This window comes from Peromyscus eremicus, chromosome 5 (genome assembly GCF_949786415.1).
Source record: "Peromyscus eremicus chromosome 5, PerEre_H2_v1, whole genome shotgun sequence".
NCBI classification, from domain to species: Eukaryota; Metazoa; Chordata; class Mammalia; order Rodentia; family Cricetidae; genus Peromyscus; species Peromyscus eremicus.
The window spans coordinates 21,863,636-21,885,251 of record NC_081420.1 but is presented as its reverse complement, the minus strand read 5'-3'; the positions used below and the strand labels follow the sequence as shown (position 1 = coordinate 21,885,251).

The following is a 21,616-nucleotide window of genomic DNA, read 5'->3' as shown; positions in this document are numbered from 1 at the left end:
CTCTCTCTCTCTCTCTCTCTCTCTCTCTCTCTCACACACACACACACACACACACACACACACACACACACACACACACACTGAACTCTCACTGAGAAAGCCATAATGAGGGTCATGACCACAAGGATAGAGCCCTGTGAAGTTCTAAGAAAATAAGAAAATGTAGATAGTGTGAAGCCAGTGCAGGGCCCTGGCTGAAGGCCATAGAGAGGCAACCTGACAATTGGAGAGATTTAAATCATGGGATACCAGAAGCAAGACCCAGAGTTCTGGAAGCTGCGAATTCTATGAGGTCTGTGAGGCAAGGCAAGAGGGAAACAGAGTCTCTTTCACTCAAGTAAGATTGAAGGCCCCCTACCCAAATTGTCACTAGAAGTATTTTGGATTATTGATTTCTTTGTCCAGATTTTAGAATATTGACACACAATGGGGATAAGACAAGTGTACAAACAAAATTCACTTAATGTTTATGCTCACTTCTTAAAAATAGCTTGAAGGGAATCTTATACTACATTTTTTTAAATAATTTTGTGCCTGAAGTCAAGTTACCTGGTATGAATTCTTACTTTTGTGGTGTCATACTTGTGACCAAGAAGCTTGGATGCTAGGGCCTTTCAAGAGTCAGGTCTTTGGATTTGGGATGCTGAGCCCTTAGAATGGCCTGAAAGGCAAGCCTTCAGTGGCCTTGGTATTTCGTACAATGTTACAGCCGCTAATTTAAGGCCTGGTGGGTGCTGACTATGCGGAGATTGGGTTGAATTTGATGTATATTTGCTTTAGAAGTCATCTCAGTCTTTGGAAGCTCTGCGTTGGCATGTGAGGGGCAGTTGGATTCTAGCCTAGAGTATGAAAGTTCTGGAGCCTGGAGGGAGCTGGGTTAATAATTGATCCGGGTTGGCTGTTGGGGAACAGTGTCTAAAGTCTAGGCTGGAGCAAAGATCTGAAGTTGGCTTCAGGACACTCCCTGTGCTGAGGCACAGGTGGGGGAAGAAGCAGATGTGGTCTCCGCTGTGACTCAGCGCTGAGTCCTCAGACCAGCGGCAAGTGTACTGCCTGGAGCTTCTCAGAAAGCCAGGCTCTTCTCCACCTGCAGACTTTGGGATCACAGTGCCTGGGAAGAAGGGCCCAGGTGATTTTTAAGGAAGAACTTACGTGTCCTTACATAGGCAGAAGCCTCTGGATTAGACATTCGTCATTCATGGTCTTACTAAGGACTCAGATCTCCAACAGCTGACTTTTAGTCATGGCTTGTTACATGCCAGACTTGAGACTCACTTTTAATTTTCAAACATCTTGTGCTAGCATTAAGCTCGTAGACCCATCCTAAAGATGAGGAAAATTTGCCAGTGGTGGTGGCGCACACCTTTAATCCCAGCACTCAGGAGGCAGGGGCAGGGGATCATTGTGAGTTCGAGGCCAGCCTGGTCTACAGAGCAAGTTCCAGGCTAGCCAGGGTGACACAGAGAAACCTTGTCTTAGGGGGTGGGATTTGAGGAAAATAGGATAAAGAGAAATTAACAAACTTGCTCCAAGCTCCAGGGCTTCAGAGTCTGGTTCTTGAGCCAGACTTAAGAAACATCAGATTTCTCAAGCAGTCCACACAAAATTCTGTGGGAGGTCAGAGGAGAAACAATTCTACCTGAATGAGAAGATGATAAAATACATCTTTGAAAAGTATCAATGTCTGGTTTCTACCCAGAGATTCCCTTTTAATGGGTCTGGGGGTGAAGGCCAGGTAATAGAGGGGTGCTTAATAAATTTTTCCAAGGCTGCCTGATTTTCTTTTCTGGTGTGTGTGTTGGTGGGGTGGAGGGAGGTTTAGTTAGCCACAAATCTACCTTGGGCGTTGTTCTTCAGGAGCCTTCTTCCATCCTGGTTTTTGAGGCAGAGTCTTTCACTGGGACCTGAAGCTCTCTGCTTCAGCTAGGCTGCTCAGCAAGCAATCCCCAGAGATCTGCCCATCTTCACCTCCTCTGTGCTGGGATTACAAGTTCATGCCACCACCCCTGGCCTCTTTCTTATGAAGGTGATGGAAATGACAATTCCATCCTGAAGCTTGTGCCCAGGCATTTGACCAGCTAAGGCATCCCACTTGCCACATTCCTGGGTTCTCCTCATCCTGGGTATCTGAGACTAAGGCCCACCTCTGTAAGCAAACCTCCTTTTGGAAATATAGACCGGCTGGTCTCAGAGAGATGGGAATGGGAGAAGAAGACTTAGCTAGTCCTTTGAGGTGGAATGAAATTCCTAAGGGCGCCGTGAGTAGGGAACAAATGCTGGGAAGTTTCCTTTCGTGTGGCAGAGGGTGAGGCAGGGTTATCCAAGGTAACCGAGGCAGATTCAGGGGCAGAAAACATAGACTGAGTGAGGGTCACAAGGTGCCTAGCAGAGCAGAAGGCTTCCCAAGGACAGAGGGTGTGTGTGGGAGGCAGGGAAATGGCCAGTTCTAAATGCCATGCAGAGGTTCCCTCCACAATGTTTATTCCTACTGTCTGTGCCTTTGGAACTAAGCCCGAGAGCTGTAGAATTGTGCACACAGTCGTTTGTGCACGGATGTCAGACTTTGCATCTTCTCCCTCCTCCTTCCCCCACCCACATAGCTCTCAGACCTAGTTTCACTTCCAGATACTCTGGCAGCAGCAGCCCCTTCCTGTCTTTGCAGAAGCAACCATGGGGTCTGGGCTCTGTTGATCAACACAACATTTCATCACACACTGATCATCCTCGAGATCTGGCATCTTTGGAAGAAAGACCGCCTCCACCCAGAGAGTGAGGTTTATGCTACCCCACGTCCTTTGACCAGAGCTTCTTAGAGTCACTGGGAGTCAAGTCCATCCTCTTCCTTGCCCATCTTAGCCACGGAATGTGGAAACCAGATTAAGAAAGAAAGTATATTACTCAGCTCCTCCGAGGTTTCTCTCCATCAATATGAATTAGCTCCCCACTGTAAATGTGCCAATCACCTCTCCCCCTCCACCCCCGGCTCACACATCGTCTTGCAAGACATATGCCACACTGGCATCTCCAGACGCCAACTCAGTGTGAGGCAGCCTTGCTGCCATTGATCTGAGTGCTGACATCCCACATCAGTATCAACAATGAAGATTCGGGGTAGCAGTAGGTCCCACATGAGCGTTGGAGGGGAAGGCACCAGGGTGTTGCCAAGTCAAAGACACAGGCTACAGCTGGGGTGTAAGGGGGCCACTGAGCAGAGTTGGAGGATGAGGAGTGTGAGAAGTTAGGGGTTCTAGGAAGTCTTGAGGGGTGTCAAGAGCACACTTGGGTCAACTCAGGTCATCCAGATGGGTGATCCAGATCTGCTTATCTACCAACGACAACAACAACAACAACAAAAAAAAGTAAGGGGGCCGGGAGGTGGTGGTGGACCATGCACTTGGGAGGCAGAGGCAGGTAGATCTCTGTGAGTTCAAGGCCAGCATGGTCTACAGAGTGAGTTCCAGGAAAGGCGCAAAGCTATACAAAGAAACCCTGTCTCGAAAAACCAAAAAAAAAGATAATGTTTATAAATACACACACACACACACACACACACACACACACACACACACACACACAGTATGATGGCACTCTTAAAAGAGAAAAAGAAAGAGTTATCAGGAGAAAATGCCAGCAGTTATGGACTCCTCTGTATCCCCTCCAGAAATGTATTTGTTGATGTTCAAACACCTGAGGAATTCTCAGAATGTAACTATATTTGGAAATAGAGTCTTTAAAGAATTAGGTTATAATGAGTGCACACGGGCAGGCCCATGCAATGTGACTAGTGTCCTCTAGGACACAGATATACATAGGCAAGACCATGAGAAGATACAGGGAACAGACGGGACATCGGTAAGCCAGGGAGAAGATTTGATGTCACACTTGCAGTTTCCAAAACAGTGACACAATAAGCTTCCACTGTCCATTAGGACAGCCTTGCCAAATGATGTGGTGGCTCTCCAAACAGAGCACGAATTGGGACGCTGTTAAGAAACTTACAGCACAATGACTGTCACTTGGATCCCTCAACTGACGTGTCACATCAGTATCAACAAGAAATACGTGGTCAGTGACAGGTCACACGTGGATGCTGCCGAGGGAAAGATGCAGCAAGAGCTAGGGTGTAAAGGAACCACTGAGCAGAGTCAGAGGATGAGGAGGGTGAGAAGCCAGGGGTTCCAGGGAGTCCTGAGGACTGTCGAGGGAACGGTGGGATCACCTTGGGTCATGCAGATGGAGAATGATGTGCTCATCCTCCATCCTGGGACAGCAGGCTTCATGGTGTCCTGTTGATCAAAGCCTTTTCATAGCTGATGCTTTCTGATTCGTCTTTTCTACCAGCTCTTCCCTGATTCTACTCCAGTGGAATGTTCTGGGCCCTTTCCTAAGATGCTGCTGCTCTAAGTTTGTTGGCTGTCTTTTGTTTCTGTTGCTAGCTAACAAACTTAGGACCAGTGACAGAGCTGAATTTACATTTTAAGAAAATAACTAATGTGATTTAAGAAACTGTAGCTAAAGGATATTTAGTTTATACATTCCATGTCTTCACAAATCCATGAGGATCTTAAAATCATGGAAACTTACCCTTTCTAAGTCATCAAGTTTATTTCCTTGCCATAAAGCCAAAACCCTTTTAAACAACCCCAGGAAATGAAAATTTCTTCCATTTAAAAAAATAATAATCCCAGAGAGGGAGATTCCACAAGTCCGCTGAACAAGACATTATGACTCCTGCTGGATGAGTCAAGCGACCCAGTGCCAAGCCCAAGGCTCTGGGCCTGACTCGGCCACACCGGGACTTTCCTTGCCCTTTCCTCAACCTGATGTAACCCTTGCAGTGAAAGACTATTCCCAAATTAAAGAGGACACAGGGACTAACTGGGACATACATTTTGTCTAGTGGTAGTGGAGAGGGTGCAGTTGATTGGGAGAGAGGAGAGGATCCTCAGCCAAGGCCATCTGAGCTGGTGTGAAGCACACAAGCCCCACTCATCACTCATGTGCATCTAGGTTAAAAAAGACTCTGAAGCTTCACCTATGTAATCTCAACAATATGATCTAAATAAGACCCACATAATGATACCACCAGTGGGCATGCCAATGTGGGTATGGGAAATTTCACAAGGTCCCACCCCTAGGTTTTTGCTTATACTATGAAGCAGTATAATTTGTTTATACTGTGAAGATGTGTCTTTGACAAAGCACCTTCTGATTGGTTTAATAAAGAGCTGACTTGCCGGGCGGTGGTGGCGCACGCCTTTAATCCCAGCACTCGGGAGGCAGAGGCAGGCGGATCTCTGTGAGTTCGAGGCCAGCCTGGTCTCCAAAGCAAGTTCCAGGAAAGGTGCAAAGCTACACAGAGAAACCCTGTCTCAAAAAACAAACAAACAAAAAAACAAACAAAAAAAAAATAAAGAGCTGACTGGCCAATAGCTAGGCAGGAAGAGATTAGGCAGGACTTCCAGGGACAGAGAGGACCCTGGGAAGAAGAAAGGCAGAGTCACGAGCCAGACCTGGAGAGGAAAGAGGAGGTGCAAGATGGAAGAGAGGTAATGTCATGAGGCAGAATGTAGATTAATATAAATGGGTTAATTTAAGAGCTAGTGAGAGGAGCCTAAGCCTATGGCCAAGGTTTTTAGTTAATATGAAGTCTCTGTGTTGTTATTTGTGAGCTGGTGGCCGATGAAAAAGCATGCTAGACTAGGTAAAGAGCCACAAAGAATTCATCAATTGATGCTGAGGGAAGGAAACTTCAATGTTCTCTAGGGATGAGCTTCCTGATAGGTTATTCCAATTCCAGGTGGTCAGTCCTGAGCAGACAGTCACATGAGTTTATCAACTCAGTAGAGTGTGTGTTTGTAAAACAGTAGTAAACGAAGAAGTTGTGAATTTGAGAGGGAATGATGGTGGAAACGAGGGAGTTGGAAGGAGAGAGGGGTGGTAAAATTACGTTAATACAGAATTCATATATAAAATTCTCAAAAAGTTAAATAAAAAATAGACAAGTTAAAACAAAAAAGAAGCCAAGATAAACAAGGGAACTTCACAAACAAAACCAAGAGGACGAATAATGTGAAGGACACAATTTGGAATAACAAGGATAAAAATAGAGAGACCAAGGGTTTTGAGCATATGTTGGTTAGGAGTGTAAGCAGCCTTGGCCAAGTGTAGCTGAGGACAGTGGCTTTCATAGAGCAGAAGCATTTCCTGGGACAGAGCAACCTACAGAAGGGAAGGGGTTTCTTGGCAAGCGGCTCAGACCAATTAGAACTGTGTTCTGATTATCAATTCATTCAGCCAACATCCCTGGAGTACCAGTTAGGAACCCAGAATTGTACTAGAGATAGTACAGGCCAGGACTGGCTCTGTCAGTCTACCTTTACTGGGAAAATAAGGGAAGGGAAAGAGAAAAAGAGGAAGAGGAGGAGGAAGAGGAGGAGGAGGAGGAGGAGGAGAAAGGAACATTTTCTGTAAGTTATTTGTGGGGATGAAAGCCAGGATGAATGGGAAACAGTCTGTGGTTCGGAGATACGCCTGTAGGGAATTCATTGAGGATAACACCCTCAGAGTATCTCTGACAGGGAGGGAGAAGGATTTGGGGGCAGAGCAGATTCTTAGAGGAGCCCTGCAGAGAGGGCTTCCCTGAAGTGGGTCCCTTGGCAACCCCAGGGAAGGAGCTGGTGGAGGCAGCTTCCTCCGGCTGCGGGTGCTGCTGGGAAGAGAGATCACCTGTGAACCATCAGAAGCCCACACACCATCTGGGAGCTGGGGAATGAATCTCTCAGCTCTGGGGAGGTGGGAGGATCCGCTCTCCTCAGTGCTACACAGGAACAAACCGAGATGTGGAAAAGTTAGGTAACTCACTTCAAATTACCCAGGATAGACAGCCAGTGCTCTGGCTCCAGAAGCCAGACCTCTCATCACAGATCTCCCCACCGTGTTTAAGGAACTCACCAAAATGCTGTCCATCCTGGCTACTCCATCAGTTTAAATTGCTTCATTTGGGTGCTGGAGATATGCACTCCCTCTGTGCTATGAGCTCTAATCCCTTCAAGGGCTAAGTCAGTAGCTCTAAGTATCTTTGTGAGTGTCATCACTCGTGTGGCCTTTGGACTCTGTAAAGCTAAAGAGCTTCACAGATGAAAATCTTAACTCTGTGATGGAAAGCAAGGGTTTGCCTCTCAGTACCAAAGTGGGTGCTGCTATAACAGGTGGAACCAGCCAGCACAAGCAGACTGCATAGCTTGGTCTCTGTACTCAGCTGTTGGGGCTTCCTCGCTTGGTAGGACTCACTGCTCTCTGCTTGAACCGGAAGCTAGACCTTCCCCAAAAGCCCCAGTGTCAAGGATGTCTACTCCATCAGCTATATCAGAGAGAAGGGTGTCTCAACAGACATCCTCTTCTAGCTAAATGATGGAGAATGCAGTGTGAGGAGACATACACAGGAGCTATGGGGTAGTGGTTGACTTTCATCCAGATCTACCATCCACTGAGGACTTAGTGAGGAGACCCACGTTCAGCTGATTCACCACATTCCACACTGCCCATCTCTGTCAAACACAAGATAACTCCAGGCTCCCCATCTCCCTTCCATCTTCTCTCCTTTTTCTGCTTACACCATGTTGATGGCCTTCTAAGTTCGTGGCCGTGCCCTTAGCGCCTATTTTTGTTCCTACTTAATAAATGTGGAGACGAATGGCATAAGGCCCTAGGCCCTGGGTCACAGATGGTAAGCAGTGGACTGGAACCGTACCAGGAGCACAGCCACCAGAGCACACTCCCTCTCCCTGGGACAAGCTCTCTGTCTTGTCAACAGTGACTTTCGTGTTCTCTCGTCTTTCTCTTCTTAGCTATCAACACTCTACCAACTTAGCTACCACCAACTCTGGCAGCTTCTATGGCTTCTTTCTGGTTTCCCTAGGGGGCAGTTTCAGGTGGAAAATGGTGGAGTGCTCTAAGTTCTGACTTGAAATAAGACAGGGACACAGAAATTAAAGATGTCTGAGAGGAAAGGTATACCAGACGCAGAAAGTCAAATGCCACACGTTTTCCTTCACATAGAGGTTCTAGATATTACCATTTATGTGTGTAGGCTGGAGCTTCTAAGTCAGGAAACTATGAAGGGGAGGAAAAGAGGTCATGGGGAGGAAGAAAAAAAAGTTCAAGGATGCATGTGACATGAAGGAAGAATGGGGCTACTGGGGACAAAATGGATGAGGGCTAGGATGACAGAGGAAGGACGTGTGGGTGGGGATCAACAAAAACAAAACCTATATGAAAATTCAGTGACATCCATTTTAGTTTGTATGTTAACACAAAGAAAACACATAGACGACTAATATGACTAACAGGGTATATGACAAAGGCATTAAATAATTATGTTTGATTAACTAAGAAATATAAATAAAAAGAGGAGGTACACAATTCCTGCTAAGCTGATGGGCTACAGAGGTGGCTCAGTGGTTAAAGAGCATTTACTGCTCTTACAGAGGACTAGGGTTCTGTTCTCAGGATGTACATGCTGGTTCAAATCTGCCTATAACTCCAGTTCTAGATCTTACCCCCTCTTCTGGTCTCTGCAGGTACTGCAACACATGTGGGACACATACAAATATGCAGGCAAAAATTTAGACATGTAAAATAGAATAACAATTACTGCCAAATCGGATTGGATACTGATTTCACCAGGTCGAAGTAAAATAAACATGAGTGTTCTGTTAAAGTAAGTTAGGAGACCTCTAAAGCCTGGTCAATTATTCCATATAAAATATAAAGCTGGCCGGGCGGTGGTGGCGCACGCCTTTAATCCCAGCGCTCGGGAGGCAGAGTCAGGCGGATCTCTGTGAGTTCGAAGCCAGCCTGGGCTACCAAGTGAGTTCCAGGAAAAGGCGCAAAGCTACACAGAGAAACCCTGTCTCAAAAAAATCCATATATATATATATGAACATGTGAGATCTCAAGAGGTAGAAATTTTGAGGCTCAAACATGTATTATAATCACACTATTTGAAAACTATCCTTGGATGGCTTCCCTAAAATATACTTAACCCATCTTTGTCAGGTAGGGAACACTCTGAAGTCATACTCTCAAGAGCATAGAAAGAAAATCATTGCAGGTAACATCTTCTTTGCTTGCATGCTGGGGCCAGAAGCAGCCAGAAGAGATCACTCAGGGAAGCAGAAAACACAGCCACGCCTACAATAGACCAAGTGAGCAGAGCCCTGGTACCTGAGTGCCCTCTGCCCCACTCCCCCGGCAGACACAATGGAAACTGTAAGTGGCTCAGGTTGATAAGGGCCGATGAGGTGGAACTGGTTTTGAGCTAGTAAGAGTTCAGATGCTTTTTATATTCACGTAAAGAGGAGTGAAAGGATTGGATCACAGCGCTGTACATGGGGTTTCAGGTGGGCTGTGGAAGTCTGTGGAGGAAGCAGAGCTGGGAACAGAGGCCAGCAGGCCTTTGTTTGGGAATGTGAGCAGAGACGTGAGGAAGGAAAGCTGTGGAGAAAACGATGGAGACAGCTGCTGTCTCTCAGAGACACCAGCTTTCCTGGGAAGAGGGGACCTGAGGGGTGAGTTTGGCCTTTGGTTTTGGTTTTGGTTTTCCAAAAGAGTCCACAATGTCAAAAGGAATTCAAGCAAAATAAAAAAGAGCTTCGGAAGATCAATCTGGAATCTGAGTAAAGGAGAGGCAGGCACTTCGGATAGGAAAGGACAATGCAGAGCTACTGTGGTCCTCTGATGCACATTATTAAGTTTGGAATGAGAGAGAGGCAGGAAGTGAGGGCAGGGAAAGGCGGGCCCAACAAAAGGAGAAACAAGTGGGGCTTGATTTGGTGGCTAATTCGACAGGAAGGCAGAAAATGAGATTAAACTAGAATATGATTTGGGCCTATGAGATGCTCTCTAAGTAAAGGTATTTTCTGCCCAGCTTGATGGCCTGAGTTCAATCCTAGGGACCCAAATGGTGGAAGGAGAGAGCTTTGTCCTTTGACCTCTACCCCTGCATTGTGGTGCACATGACCCCAACACATACACACATACATGCACACAAAATAAATAAAAATGCTATAATTTTTTTTTAAAAACATCAAGCTAGGATATGCCAGTAGACAGAAAACGAGGGGGAAACGGCAGCGAAAGCCAGAAGAGGTCAGGCAAGTGGCCTATGTGCCAAGTCTGTCCCGCAGCTCTGCGATTCTGTGCGGTAGAATGGCGGTACTGAAGCCTGAGTTTGATTAGTAGATTAAACAGGGAGAGACATACGCCCCCAGTTGACCCAACAGAGATACAAACCTCATTGTTGGACACTCACAGTACTCGTAGAGGTCTACACAACCAATTTTTGTTTTCTTTTCCGACTATTCGACTTTTTCCCTCATAAAATCTCAAGACCGAAACAGTCACCATGACACTTTCTGCCACAAGAGAGCTTGTCCAAAACTCAAAATATTCTATATGTTACCAAAAGGTGAACACAAGGCCAGAAGAGAGGGGACAGTGCCTCAAAGGCCCCTTCAATCTGAACTCAGCATTCCGGTGTCCCTTTTTCTGACCCTTTGTCTGCTCTGATTGCAAAATGAGGATTGTGATTCTGAAGGATTAGCACATTCTGATCACACGGCTGGAGAGACAGTTCTTCAGTTAAGGATACCCACTACTCCGCCAGAGAACTCAGGATCGGTTCCCAGCACCCACATAGCAGCTCACAGCCATCTGTAACACTAGTTCCAGGGGATCTAATGCCCTCTTCTGGCCTCCACAGGCACCAGAAATATATGTGACACATATTCATACATGTAGGCAATGCATGTAAAACATTCATAAAATAAAAAATAAATCTTGAAAACAAGAATATTCTTTCCAGCTCCCTGAAATCAGGTGTTTTTATGGAAGTGTGTATTTTAGCAACAATAACAAAGACTTAAATGTCAATTCCCATGTCTGAAGGATACTCCAATTTTATCTTTTAACACACACACACACACACACACACACATCTATATATATGTTTCCTAAAGTACTTCTTACAAGGCAGTTTTTCTTCCACTCATTCAGACTTTGCTCAGTAGCACGTGGTCAGCCAGGTTAGGAAGACAAGAAGGGATTAAGCTTTAAGTTTGGTTTTAAAATAGCTGAAACTGTGTATTGGTTGTTGGCTCGGGTGATCTCTCCTTTCAGATGGAACCTGAGCCTATAAAAAACTCTAGTGGGAGAGGAAGGCAGAAAATGTGTTTGCTTTGCTTGGATAAATCTGTGAGTTGGTGTGCGCTGTCAAAGGACATTATTCCTCCATTGGAAGTCACACTTCCTACACAACGTGCGACACTCCGCCTTCTTTCCAGAGACTCTCAGGCAGGGTTCAAAATCTCTCCTGTGCTCCGTACACATGCCTGTGCTCCCCCACAAGAGTCTTTGTAAAGAGCATTTAACAATTAGACACCCCAGTAGCTATGGAGAGTTTCCAAACTGAGTTCTTCAGAGCAAATTGCTAAATAACAGGGCAAGCCCCAAACTCACCAACCATGAAGAAAGAAGACATGGGGGACCTGTGTTTAGTAAAGTGGTACGTGGAAAAGCTCTCACATTACTGATAATAACCTGGTTCCAGACACAGACACACAGACTTACCAGATTAAGGAGTGTCAAGTACTTTGAACGTCCACCATCGTGGAATTCCTTTAACTTCTCTTCATCCTTTCCAATATGTGGGATGTAATAATTGAGGAAAATGTACCAGTTCAAAACAAGGAAGTGGTATACACAAGTGGTTGTCTTCGTCATGGCTTCCGTGGACTGAAGCAGCGTGCTTGCCTTCGGCCTTGCCTCTGAGTCCTGGGAGTCACGGCTGCTCTCTGTTCAGACTGGAGGGCTGTAGGAACAAAGGCCTCTGGGAATTAGAGTTTGAACACAGGTTGGAGTTTGCTTCTCTTCGGCACTTTTTCTTATAACCTTGGGAGGAACTCTTTCAGATAGCTGCATTTAGATAACCTGACTGTTTGCTCATATTTCAAAATAGGGCTTTGAGGCGAGCAACACACAAGAGCTGTACTTCGAACAGGGCACAGCCTACTGCATGACCTGTTTGCCACAAATGCCAACTCAGTAAAAGGTCATGCCTCTGTTCTTCCTTTTCACTTGGTCAGAAAGTCAGCGGTGGTAATAGTGTCTCTTCAAAGAATGAGAGGCTGTCTTAAAACAGGAAGTAGAAACTTGGGTGTGTTCATGACAGATAAGGAAACCAGGTATAGTCATCCTACTTGTGAAATCTCAGGGACATTCTCAAGCTTGAAACAGCCTTTGATCTGCTAGGAACAGACTCAAGGGTGTCTCAATCTCCCCCGCCCCCATACCAGAGAACTAACGAGGTCCAGACATTCCATCTGCATAGCATTTTTGTGCCCAGAGGGAAGAAGCTTGGGGAGATAGCTTTGGCCAGCATACCTGAGTGTAGACATGGCTCGGGGTGAGCAAGGGCTTCTGCACTGCTCTGGGGAGTAGAAGACATAATTGGATTGGGAGAGCAATGGGCAGGACCCTACCTCAGCCAGTGCAGAAGGGGGCTGAAGGAGAACTGCAAGGGCCATGCCTTGTGACATCACCAGCTTGTTTCCCTGGGCAACTGACTTGGAGGGTTGAGCAAATTCTTTGAAAAATGCCCCTGGTGCCATTAGGGAAGTCTGATGCTATGGATGACTTCACCAGGTTTTACAAGAACTGAGAAGCCAGGCGGTGGTGGTCCCGCCTTTAATCCCAGCACTCCGAGGTAGAGCCAGGTGGATCTCTGTGAGTTCAAGGCCAGCCTGGGCTACAGAGTGAGATCTAGGAAAGGCGCAAAGCTACACAGAGAAGCCCTGTCTCAAAGAAAAAAAAAAAAAAAAGAACTTCAAGGAGCTATGAGAACCCAAAGAAACCCAGAACTAATCAACTAGACCAAACATTTGGACTCAGAGAGAGAGAGAGTGGTCCTAAGCCAGCATGTCTACAGGGTAACCATTTCTTAGTCTGTTGGAAATGCTATAATGAAATATTACAAAGTTGTGGGCTTATAAACAAACTTATTTCTCCTGGTGCTGGCAGGTTCAGCATCTAGTACAGGTTCATTTTCTAGTTAACACAAGTAATCCTCTCACCATGACCTCTCATGGGAAAGAGGTAAAACAGCCCCTGTGGGCATCTTTGGGGCCAGAATCCTATCTGTGAAGACTCCTCTGTCTTTATGTCCAGGACTTGTCTATAGCCCACACCTCTTACTTGAGGCCATCACTTTGAGAGTTGGGATTTTACCAGATGAATTCGGGTAAGGCCTGAGCATTTAAAACAGAAAACCATTCACTATGGAGAGAGCGATCCAGGACATGGGGACAGTGCTCTGCAAAATCCCATGGCCTAGGCTAAAACTGCAAATAACAATGGCTTCTCTTGCTTTCTTAAGCACGGTTCCAAGCGCTTTATGGATGCCAGTTCTCTGAAAACTTTAAATACCATAATGATGTTAATGCTAAAATAATGTGCTGAGTAAGCAGTGAGGAGGTAGAGTGGGTCCACATTGGTAACTAGTGGATCTCAAGAGCACAGAGAAACATTTGCTTTGCATACCTGCTGGCCCCTTTTCATATTTCCTCTAAGTGACTTTTATGTACTTTTTTTTCTTTTCTTTTCTTTCTTTTTCTTTTTTTTTTTTTTTGAGACAGGACTTCTCTGTGTAGCTTTGCGCCTTTCCTGGAACTCACTCGGTAGCCCAGGCTGGCCTCGAACTCACAAAGATCCACCTGGCTCTGCCTCCTGAGTGCTGGGATTAAAGGCGTGTGCCACCACCGCCTAGCGTATTTATCTTCTTATCAGAAAATTCTCTCAATCTCCAGTATAAGACCAGGGTTGAGTAAAGATTAAGGCAAAGATGGGAAGGAGAAGATTAAAAACTCAAATCTCTGGTGTGTATTCAGACCCAGAGATGGGCCTCTCATTGCTAAACATTTTTCAATGAGACGTCTGATAAATATTGATGTATTTAAATGTGTTTGTACTGTATTTAATATTTGTTTTGTGATTCCAACTAATTGTCAGCATTGAAATAAATAGAAATGTGTATTTTATGTATGTAAAAACTATGTAACTTCTAAACTAAATTTTCTAATAACACTTGACTCAAAACTGTCACCAAAAGGAAATCTACATTATAACCATGTCTGCATTACAATGTAATATCCCTAGATGGATGATCAGACCCACTTTCATGAAGCAGTCTGATATCTGCCCCAAGGTATGATAACAGGTAGAGTTTTCGCTACTTTTATTTTTTGTTGTTGTTGGTATGTCCGATTTTTGTTGTTATTTGTTTTGTTTGTGAGACAGGGCCCAGGTTGGCCTAGAACTCTATATGTAGCTAAGGATAATGGTGAACTTTTTAAATGTATGTGGGGGGGTACACTTGGGTACACAGGTGTATTTCTGTTTTTATACATGGGTGTTAGAGAACAGAGGACAATCTTAAGTGCCACCCTTTAGAAACATATCTACCTCATTTGAATCAAGGTCTCTCATTGGCCTGCAATTCATCTATTAGGCTAGACTGGGTGGTCAGTGAACTCCCAGAGTCTTCTTATCCTCACTAAATGAAAAAAAAAAAAAGAAATAAAAGAAGGACATGGCTGCTCCTAAGGGGTTGAGGTTTTTTTTTTATTTTTATTTTTTTTATTACAGATATAAGGGAGAATACAAGCAGGGGCATTTGGGAGAGTCCAGAGTGAACATGACCTGCAAACTGAACTGGGTCATGTGAGGAGAGGGCGGAGAAGAGAGGTGAGAGCCAAGAGACAGGAGAGCAGAAACCAAGAGAGGCCACCAAGAGGCCAAGAGGCCAAGACGGCTGGTAGCCAAGAGGGCTGAGGTTATATAGGGAAGAGCAGCTGGGGGAAGGGCTGCCCAGTTCAGTCCTTGCACTGGAGAAGTTTAAGGTGGGGGGAAGGCATGCCAGCCAGGAAGACCCTGTTACAGGTGGGGACTGAGGGATGCTAGAAGAACTGGGCGGCCAGCATCAGATATATTAGTAGGCACCTCAAGTAGCCTTTGCCCTGGGTTAGAGACCTACTATCCACATCCCAGTTCTAGGATCACAGGCATGTACCACCATGCTTAATGTTTGTACGTGGGTGCTAGGGATTGATCTTGGGTCCTTGTGCTTTTTGACCAAATATTTTACCAACTGAGCCATCTCCCAGGCTGACCTTGAACATCTGGATTTCTGATTCATCTGCCTCTACCTCCCAAGGGCTTAGATTACAAGCCACCATACCTAATCTTTTTCAATGTTAGGGATCAACCCCAGGGCCTTGTGCATGCTGGGCAGGGACTCTGAGCACTAGTGCCTGGATATACCTTAACAAGCAATGACTGTGACCATTTAGCCACCAATTTTGAACTAACCCAGGCCTAGTCTGCTCTTTGCCTGCATTCCTCCTTTCTTCAAGAATTAGATGCTGCATTTTATAGAGAGGAGAAAGGGAATAATTAAAATTTATTTTTAAAAAACTGGCAGGAATTTAATTTTTAAGAGGAAATAATAAAGATGCACACATACACGTTTCATGCTTCGAATACTAGACTCACAAAAGTGCCTCTCGTAGCCCTGCACTCCCAGGAGACAGAGGTGTGAGTTTTTAACTTAAATTCAAACTGGTATTGAGCAACTACCTATCAAGCAAATATAATTTGCTAGGAATTGACTAGGCCATGGACATTTCTTTCTTAGTTTCTGTTTCATAATTTTTCCAGAACTTCACACATGAACACAGCACATCACTCCCACCCCTCCACCTCCAGCTCTTTCAGTCTCTCTCTCTCTCTCTCTCTCTCTCTCTCTCTCTCTCTCTCTCTCTCTCTCTCCCTTTCTCTCTTGGATTTCCAAGACAGGGTTTTTCTGTGTAGCCCTGGCTGTTCTGGAACTCACTCTGTAGACCAGACTGGCCTCGAACTCACAGAGATCCACCCGCCTCTGCCTCTTGAGTGCTAAAATTAAAGGCATGCACTACCACCACCTAGCCATCATCTCTTTTTTAATTATTGTTGCAAGTATGACCTACTGGGTCCACTTAGCTCTGCTTGTATGCACGTGTGTCCAGGGATGACTCATTGTGACTGGACAACCTATGTGGGAGTGTGTCCCTGGAGGAGACCGATTCTCCAACTGTCATCGGGCATTGACCGCTTGAAGCTCTTCATCCAGGGGTTTCTTTAGAAACAAGATCCAATCCCTGACCTCAGGAAGTGTGTGCACTAGATAGAAGAGACAGACCAAATGGGAATGAAAACAGGCAGTTCATCTCCTGACTCAGGCTCCAGGCAGTCTCTTTCTACTCTTCCTATAGATGCCGAGTTCTCCTGTTGGTGAGAACAGCTGTCTTCTCGTTGATTTTTCCCTATTCTAGTCTTGTTCCTCAGCTCTGTTCTTCACAAGGCCGAAGAGTGATACTTCGTGCAATGCCACAGTCACTCTTAATGTCCATCCCTTTTCTGTACGCACGTCACTTATGACGTGATGATATCTGCCTTCACAAGCTGTAGTGAACTGCCCACTATCACATGGCCTTGGTTCTTTCCCCAGCCTCATTTTGTGTCTGTCAGAGGATGCTCCTCTAAGAACAGCAAATTGACAGAACTTCCCACCTAAACCTGCCAAGGTTACAAGTGCGTTCATTCCTAGCTCCTCATGACGTCTGTCCCTGAAGTCTGACGGTTATCTCAGAGTCACCCCCTGAGGCACACCCTAGCAGTTTCCTTCTCTGGGAATTCTTCCCTGGCCTCCTCCCGAACCAGGCTGCATTAAACAATCCTCACCTCTTCCCTGACACCCCCACGTCTCTGAAAATCACATGATCAGGAACTCAACTTGTTAAAGATGCTATTATTTCTTAGGATTCAGAAATTCTGTTTTAATTCCTATAGCTTATCAGAGTGCTGAGAAGATTAGTGTTTTAGAAATGTCTGTCAAACAAGACAATAAACAACTAATTTAAAATTCGTAAAGAGGCTGGGTGTGGTAGGTAGAGGCAGGCGGATCTCTGAGCGTTTGAGGCCAGCTAGGTCTCCACAGTGAGTTCCAGGCCAGCTAAGACTATATAGTGAGAACTTGTTTCAGTAGGATAAAATGTATAAACTAAACTAAGGAAAAGACCTGAAGAAATATTTCTCAAGAGAAAGTATTCACATGGCCAACAAATACATGAACAAAATGGTCAATATTACTAATCATCAGTAAATGCAAATTAAAATACAAATTGAGATATCAACTTACTTCTGTCACAATGTTATTATAAAAAAAATAAAGTATTGGTAAGGATGTGGAGGAAGGGAACCCTAGTATACCCAGAGTGAGAATGCAAATTGATAGAGCCACTATGGACTATGAAGATTCCATTAAAAATCAAAACAGTTTCACCATGTGATTCTACATTATCAACACTGGGTACACACCCTCAGGGGATGAAGTCAGAATGTCAAATACACATCTGCTCCTCTGTGTTAGTGCAGCGCTCTTCTCAGCACTTGGAGTATGAGATCTAAGTGTCCAGTAGTAAATGAAGACATGCATAACACGTGGCATATAATAGACACAAGGTGTGCTATAGCCTTTGCGTAAAGAAGAATCTTGCCGTTAGCATCATGGCAGAACCTAGTTACCAGTATTTAAACAGCCGGGCGGTGGTGGCGCACGCCTTTAATCCCAGCACTTGGGAGGCAGAGCCAGGCGGATCTCTGTGAGTTCTAGGCCAGCCTGGGCTACCAAGTGAGTTCCAGGACAGGCACCAAAACTACACAGAGAAACCCTGTCAGGAAAAACAAAAACAAAAACAAAAAAACAAAACAAAACAGCAACAGTATTTAAACAAAGTAATGCAGGTCCATAAGGACAAATACTGCAAGGTCTTACTTAAATGAAGAGTCTGTAAGTAAATTTATAGGAGCATTGAGTAGAATGATGGTTTTTTAATTGAATCATGAATTATTGGGGGGATGGAAGCAAGGGTGGGAGTAGAAACTAGTGAGAATTGTTAATAGACAAAATTTCAGTTCCAAAGAAAAGTAAGTTCAAGAGACCATTTGCATATCATGGTGACTACAGTTAGTAACAATGCATTAGGTACTTAAAGATTTCCGAGAGGGAGTATGGCAGGAGAGAGATTGGAAAGACGGTAAGAGCAGAAGATAGGGAGGAGAGACGTAAAGTTTTGTCTGTCTTCAGAGAATGGCACAACCATTGCAGACATGGCCTCACAGTAACTGCAGCTGCCTGCACAAGACAGGGTCTGTTAACAGCCAGTTGTGGGTTGAGGAAGAACTCCTGTGGCCTTACCTTTACCTGCCGAACTATTGGCTAGTGATGGATTTGGGGGGAGGGGCAGTCATTACCTTCAGTTATATTCCAAAGGTAAGCACATGATATTCTAATACAGCGATTCTCAACCTGTGGGTCACAACCCGTTGGGGGGTTGAATGACCCTTTCATAGGGGTCACCTAAGACCATGGGAAAACACAAGTATTTACATTACAATTCATAACAGTAGCACAATTACAGTTATGAAGTAGCAATGAAAATAATTTTATGGTTGGGGGTCATCACAACTTGAGGAACTGTATTAAAGGGTTGTAGCATTAGGAAGGTTGAGAACCACTGCTTTGCTGGATAATTCCAGACTTGGTCACACAGATGATCCTGATTAAAATTAAAACAAAGAGGTATGAATGTGGGAAGGGGACCTATAGGGAGGCGGGGGTGGGTAACAACAATGGGAAGGAGATAGGAGAGGGCAGGAGTTAAGAGTAAACAGAATGCATTATGTACATCTGTGAAATTGTCAAAGAATACATATAATCAATAAGAAAATTGTCAAAAGATTTTTACTTTACGTAAAGTAACGCATGTTAGTTAACTTGATTTAACCATTTATACATATGCATACTTTAGAATTTCAACCTATGTACAATAAATGTATATGGTTTGTACTTTTTTTCTCAAAAACAAATAATTACAGTAAAAATATCTGTGGATAAATGTATCTATGCACAGCAGGTGTGTTTGGCTATTGAGTCTTTCAAAGCTGACTCATTCATTAAAAACCTACTATGTTCAGAACATTAAGCTGTTGTGTTCAGAGGAAGAGGCAGAATCTAAGATGAGTTAATTCATAGCCTAAGTCCCGGAGGAGCTGAAAGCCAAGTAGAAGAGACAGATATGTAAACAAAAAATTACAGCAAGGTGTGATAAGTACTATAATGGGGATATGCATAAAGTAGTTATGGAGTTTAAATTATCCTGCATATTATTCTGTCATTTTAAATATACAGAAGAGTGAACTAGGGTTGAATGCCTTGAGGAAATCATCGAAAACGCAGTCACTATACAGAAGAAAATGATTAAAGTAACCCCATGCCAGTCACGTGAGAACATTTGCTATCCCAGCTTAATCTGTCTCCTCATTCAACATGAGGGAGCTGCCTCAGGAACAGCCAATGAATGGGATGTTGAGCCCCTGTGATGGAGCTTGACCCATCCAGTGTCCTCCACAGGACTCATGGCAACAGGTAAATTATAGGTGATCTCCATGAAAAAAGGCAGGGGGGGCTGGAGAGATGGCTCAGAGGTTAAGAGCACTGGCTCTTCTTCCAGAGGTCCTGAGTTCAATTCCCAGCAACCACATGGTGGCTCACAACCATCCGTAATGAGATCTGGTGCCCTCTTCTGGCCTGCAAGCCTACATGTAGACAGAATATTGTATACATAATAAATAAATAAATAAATAAATAAATAAATAAATAAATAAATAAAAAAAAGGCAGGAAGAGGAAGGAGGGAGGGGACCCAGACTTCAGTGGGAGCTTGTATAAGTACTACTCAGTTAAATTCCTACCTGGTCAGCTTGCAGAGCCATTTAAAGATGGATAGTTGTAGCAGGAATCTTAAAAGTGCTTATTAATAAAATCAAACCTGAGGCCAAGTATTGGGGTGAACACTGGAAGATCAGAGAGACAGAACAAGCCACAGCTAACCTCACCTGGCCAACTTCTCAGCTGATCTTGTTTGCTCAGACTGGAAGCCTCTGTGTCCTCATATCCGAATGGCTCTCAGCTGAGCTGTGCTGCTCAAAACCTAAACACTTAACCAGCCAAATGCTGCTAGTTTCTGGTCCTCACTCCTTATATACCTTTCTGCTTTCTGCCTCACTCCCTGGGATTAAAGGTTCGCTTTCTGGGATTAAAGGCGTGAGTCACCATGCTTGGCTGTATCCTTGAACAGATGGATTTCTGCCTCTGGAATGCTAGGATTAAAGGCATGTGCTACTACTGCCTATCCTCTATGTTTAATATTGAGGCCGTTCTGTCTCTGACCACAGATAAGTTTGTTAGGGTGCACAATATTTCGGGGAACACAATACCACCTCAGATGGTTCCCTAGAAAGATGATCCAGGACCTCAAGAGCCCATTAACTCTACCTACCCAGGTTAACTGGTCTCACATTAGCCTCCCCAAGAAAGATGGGACATTCTGAGACAGGCAGTGAATTTCTGACTCTTTCAGTGATGTCTGTTGTATTTATATCACTTGTGTTTTAAGGTAGCTGCTGTCTGTTAATTAAATGTCTACCATTCAATTCTTTGTTTTCAGTCTGTTTTTGCTGTGTCTCATACCTCTGCTCCTGCTTCTGTAGTATCTACATTACTTGAATTTAAGATTGCATCTTGAGCCGGGCGGTGGTGGCACACGCCTTTAATCCTAGCACTCGGGAGGCAGAGCCAGGTGGATCTCTGTGAGTTCAAGGCCAGCCTGGACTACAGAGTGAGATCCAGGACAGGCACCAAAACCACACAGAGAAACTCTGTCTCGAAAAACCAAAAAAAAAAAAAAAAAAAGATTCCATCTTGATTTATTTATAGTGTTAGGAGTGCATCCATTCGACTGTCTGGACATGACAATATACAGAGTTTACTATATTCTACTTATATATATGTTTTGCATTAGTTGAAAATATGGCCTCCTATCCTTCCATTTTGAATCCTTTATCTTTCCTGTTTTTAAGTATAGTAAGTAGTCTTGTCTCACTTGATGCTGAATCTTCTAATTATTAAGCAGGGTTCACAAGAGAAGTACTCTTATCCTATGTGTTCGGATCCTGCTCTCACTTTTCTGGGTTCTGGTGTCTTACATCATCAATGGGCACTGGGGGCCAAGGTACCTGCCATGTGGTCACACAATTCCCGCCTTAAAAAGCCACCACATTCTCTTCCTGTGTTTCCTCTCTGTGCTCTCTGCTCTGTGTTCTCTCTCTCTGTTCCCTGCTCTGCTCTGCTCCCTCCCCCGCCAGGCCTGGCTCCCCTCTTATCCCCTATTTCTTTCTAATAAAACTCTTTTTAATGTGGCCCGTGACTTTTCCGCTGGCAGCCAAGGCCACCACCAGCGCCATTTTACCATAACTATGCATATTTGAAGTGGCTGTTGGCTAGAGACTGTCTCTGGTCACCAACCACTAGCTTGGCTTTGAAGTTTGTATTGGCCTCCTCTATTGAGTCCAAGAGTGGAGGAGAGGTTGGTATTGAAGCCTTAGGCAGCCTGATTTTCCTA

The 21,616-nt window shown here is 44.6% G+C and overlaps 1 protein-coding gene across 2 annotated transcripts in view; it reads right to left on the bottom strand.

Moving 5' to 3' along the window:
* Adtrp (androgen dependent TFPI regulating protein) overlaps nt 1-12,619 on the bottom strand; it is a 66,363-nt gene extending 53,744 nt beyond the window's left edge. The window contains exons 1-2 of one of the 2 annotated variants that reach the window (XM_059263126.1): nt 12,543-12,619; nt 11,632-11,872 (exon numbers count right to left, since the gene is read on the bottom strand). In XM_059263126.1, the coding sequence (XP_059119109.1) occupies nt 11,632-11,784 (153 nt within the window). In that variant the 5' untranslated portion in view covers nt 11,785-11,872; nt 12,543-12,619. Of the gene's footprint in view, nt 1-11,631; nt 11,873-12,444 lie in introns of both variants that reach the window. The other variant, XM_059263125.1, reaches the window with a different exon arrangement.
* Nucleotides 12,620-21,616: the final 8,997 nt, after the last annotated feature.